The following is a 3964-nucleotide window of genomic DNA, read 5'->3' as shown; positions in this document are numbered from 1 at the left end:
AGCTGGCCAGCCCCGCCTCGGCCGGGGCAGCGTGCTCTGTGCGCACCTTGCGCCTGGCCTGGAAGGAGCGTCTCCGGTGCGGGGCCTGTAGGTCTCAGCCGTGTCGTTTTTAAAGCGGATAAAATCTGCTCGAGGCCGAGGAAGAACGGGTGCTGCTGGGTTTGCTTCGTGCAGTGCCGTTTATCTCTGGTTTTCGAATCTGTGAAACGCACGTGAGGAAAGGAGGTGGGCAGGGGATACGTGGCTGCCTCGGGCTTTAGCGGACACCCTGGCGGCCCAGAGTAGCGACTTCCTCTCTCCACCTGTGCAGGGAAGCAAGGGGGACCCTGGCCCCACGGGTGCTCCTGGGGAGACCGGCCTGGCAGGAGCCCCCGGACCAGCTGGCCCCCCCGGGCCCCCCGGGCCCCCCGGGCCTCCAGGACCAGGACTCGCCGCAGGGTTTGTGAGTACCCTTGCTCCTGCCCCCCCGGGAAGTCTGGTGTGCAGCCCCGTGCCCCCTGGGCACCCACAGGGACTGGCACCCACCCCCCCGGCCCCACGTCCGAGCCTGACTCCTGTCCTCGTCAGCGCCCGGACGGTGCCACACGGTGGGACCAGGGGCGGCGGGGGAGCAGTCAGGGGTCACTGCCCGGGCCCGGGTCCTGCACGTGCTGGGGAAAGGCTGCTCCAGGCGACACCATCCGACAGCCAAGCCCGTGGCTTGTGCTCAGGCCAAAGATAAAATTGCCTAAACTCGAGAGGGCTGAACGGAGCACCCACCCAGCAGGGTCCCTGCAGACAGGCAGGTGCTTCTCACCCCAGGACCAAGGACGGTCGCTTCCAGGGGACCTCAGCCCTTGGAACCCACCCCGCCGTGGCCGAGTCTCCCCCTCAGGCCAGCGGCTGGCCTCCAGGAGGGGCCTCTTCCCGTAAGACACGCAGACCCAAGTGTCCCTTGTGTGCTGTCCGCAGGATGACATGGAAGGCTCTGGGGGACCCTTCTGGTCAACTGCTCACGGAGCCAGTGGGCCACAGGTACTGCGCTAGCTGGGCCTGATCCGCTTTCGGGAAAGGGGCGCGTGTGGGGCAGGGGGCACCCCTGGGACCACCCCCGGCGGAGACCGGCAAGGCCGCTGATGCCTGAGCGCTGTCCACCCTGGAGGCCTTCCAGGAGGCAGTGGACCATGTGGGAGAGTGCTGTTGGTGGTCCGGTAAATGGACGTGGGCAGAATAAGCCCTAAAAGATGGATCTTTCTGGAAAATAGCAGTGCTCGAGTTCCCGTTATGGTTCTAATTTGGGGAAGTAATAAACTTTGGACCTAAGTGGAATTTTAACTAACTGAAATCGGGCGCATTCCTGTGAAATCCCACCGTGTTCTGCTGTTAACGCCGCTCCCATCGGGAGCAGCTGCCCCCCTGGAGAGCCCGGGACTTAGATCAGATGTGGGGGCACGTCTGGGGGGGGCGCTGCCTCTGTCCTGGCGGCTGGATGCCCAGGACATCCCGCTGCCAGCGCCCGCGTGCCGGGACAGGGTCTGTCCGGGCTGCGTGAACGAGGATCTTCTCTTGGGCAGAAACTCGTTCCCTGAGCAGCTAGCGTGGCTTTGCTAGTTTAATTTCGTGTTTCCTTTTACATCTTTGGCCGCATCAGTCAGCTGGCATCAGAGAGGACCCGGTGCAAGGTGGCAGCAAGGTCTCGGGCCCGGGTCCTGTCGCCACTTTTAGGGTTCTGGACCCAGGTACACAGATCCAATGCCCCTTGACCGCTGGATCAGCGGGGCTGTTCCGTGACCTCGGAAGTGACGGGACGGGCAAAGCTGAGCCAGCCAGGGCCCCGTGCGGGCCAAGCGTCCATGTGCTCGGACACGCGTAGCTTCCGTTACCTGAGATGCAGCCGCCTGCTCTGCGGGCACCGGCACGCCTACCCTCGCATCCGGTCTGAGCTCCTGAGGGCGTAGGTGGTGCCGAGGACAGACACCCACCCCTTGCTCCTGACACTGCCCGGGGCGGGGGTGGACCTGGCCCCTGTAGGAGGAAGACCCTCCTTGGGGGGCTCAGGCTCTCTTCCTTCTCTGCCCCATAGGGACCGCCAGGCCCGCCGGGAGTCAAGGTCAGTGAGCGCACCCCCCCCCACTAGGGGTTGCCCCCTGGGGGCCCAGGAGCGGCANTCCCCCTCCCCGAGCCTGTGTTGGGGGGGGGGGCATTCCTCCCGTCCTAAGGCCGCGCGGTCCCTGGCTTCACGCATCTGAAGGGTGCTCGCCAACCTGGGGTACAGAGGAACCTGCCCCGGCCATGCCTCCCAGGCTCTGGGGCAGTGGGGGGGCGGGGGGGCCCGGGACTCCCCCCACCTCCCTGCTTTGCTCTCTGCTCCCCTACCCTGGAGGACACCAGCCCCCACCCTTCCCTGTGGGTGGCCAGGGCGGGAGGGCATGCCGTGCTCCCCACAGACACACAGGGTCAAGGGCGCCCAGGGTCCACCAGGGGACGTTTTAGCAAGGGCCTTTGATGAATGTTCCTGTTAGAGTGTTTTGCTTTGATGTAAAACTTTGGGTTGTGGCAGAAGGTTGCATTTTCGAAAGACACACGTACTCACTTTCTTAAAATGAGGTCATCTGGTGGGCCTGCCCCTTGGAGCAGATTGATGACACAGCTTCCAGAACAGTCTGGGCCGTGTCAGCTGCTGCACAGCAAGCCCGGTGTCCCTGGGACCCTCTGCTTGGGGCTGATGGCGCCTCCCTCCCTTCTTCCTGGAGGGGGAGGGGCAGTGTGGACGCCACCCCGTGGGGGTAGCCATCACCCTCGGCACTCATGGAGCCCCCTCGCCTGCTCTAGGGGGACCCTGGCATAGGCGGACCACAGGGCGCCAAGGTAAGATCAAGCCTTCTCTCGGGGTCAGGGGATCAGTGCTCTTTCCCAGTCCCAGTCGGGAGCAGAGAGGGGCCCCCGTCCCCTGGAGCCACAGTAACGGGGTGGGGGTCTGCATGGATGGACCTCCGAGGCCAGGCCCAGCTCACTCTCCCTCTGGGGCTTCCTTGTGCTGTCCCGGCTCAGCCTTCACCCCCGAGAGGCTGAGACATGCCTGTCCCGAGGACCCCCGCCCAGGTCACAGGACAGCCTTCCTCCTGGCTCCAGGGGTAAACCTGGGGAACCACAGGAGTCCATCCAATCACGGTCCCCTCCCCCTCTGCCCCTTGAGGCTCCCAAGGAGGCTGGAGGCTGGCTGAGCCTAATCGCTGCCAGGGGCGTGAGCTGGCGAGCCACAGAAGCCCCGGCCTGCCGCTCACCTCCCCGGACGCCAGGGTGTGCTGGGCGGCGCGCTGACACTCGCCTCCTGTGTCCGGTGCAGGGAGAAGTCGGAGCGGATGGACCTCCCGGGTTCCCCGGCCTCCCTGGCAGAGAGGGCGCAGCCGGGGCCCAGGTGCGCGACCTCGAGGACTGCTGGGGGGTGGGGGAGGGGGCGGACCACCCCAGAGCAGCTGATGCCTCCGTGTGGTCTCGGGCTCCTGACCAGTGCTCTGTACCCCGCGGGGCTCAGCGACGTGGGCTGGGGGTCCAGGCGGCCCGAGGCGGATGACTCCTGTCTGGCTCGCCGCCCCCCTGCCCCAGGAGCAGCTCTCTACATCACTCAGAGCCGCTGCTGGTGTGGGGTGTCCGGGAAGGGGGCTCAGCTTCTGTTTAACATGAACTGTTTCCTTTCTGTCTTTGCAGGGACCCAAAGGAGAAAAAGGGGCCCAGGGAGAGAAAGTGAGTGGGGCTCGGGGTCCGCAGGCCCCNAAACCCTGTGGGCGCCAGGAACCCCTCCCGAGCCCTGGTGGGCTTGGGGGTCCTTCCGGAGCCGCCCTGCCAATCCGGAGGCCCCCGCAAGCCGTCTGAGTACCGGACCCCGGCTTTCTCTTCCAGGGCGACCCAGGGAGGGATGGCGTGGGGCAGCCCGGCCTCCCCGGACCCCCCGGACCCCCCGGGCCTGTCGTCTATGTGTCGGAGC

General features: G+C 66.0%; 2 protein-coding genes across 2 annotated transcripts in view; one reads left to right on the top strand and one right to left on the bottom strand.

The window, feature by feature from the left end:
- SLC19A1 (solute carrier family 19 member 1) overlaps positions 1 to 3964 on the bottom strand; it is a 98146-nt gene that overhangs the window by 57207 nt on the left and 36975 nt on the right. The gene's annotated exons all lie outside the window — the stretch shown is intronic.
- COL18A1 (collagen type XVIII alpha 1 chain) overlaps positions 1 to 3964 on the top strand; it is a 50303-nt gene that overhangs the window by 32825 nt on the left and 13514 nt on the right. The window contains 7 exon segments of the mRNA XM_077755351.1: positions 311 to 442; positions 952 to 1014; positions 2063 to 2089; positions 2812 to 2847; positions 3326 to 3397; positions 3688 to 3723; positions 3880 to 3964. Of these exon segments, the coding sequence (XP_077611477.1) occupies positions 311 to 442; positions 952 to 1014; positions 2063 to 2089; positions 2812 to 2847; positions 3326 to 3397; positions 3688 to 3723; positions 3880 to 3964 (451 nt within the window).

The sequence above is a fragment of the Crocuta crocuta genome, unplaced genomic scaffold, assembly GCF_008692635.1.
Source record: "Crocuta crocuta isolate KB4526 unplaced genomic scaffold, BGI_CrCroc_1.0 scaffold675, whole genome shotgun sequence".
In the NCBI taxonomy this organism is placed as follows: domain Eukaryota; kingdom Metazoa; phylum Chordata; class Mammalia; order Carnivora; family Hyaenidae; genus Crocuta; species Crocuta crocuta.
This window is presented reverse-complemented; position numbering and strand designations above follow the sequence as displayed.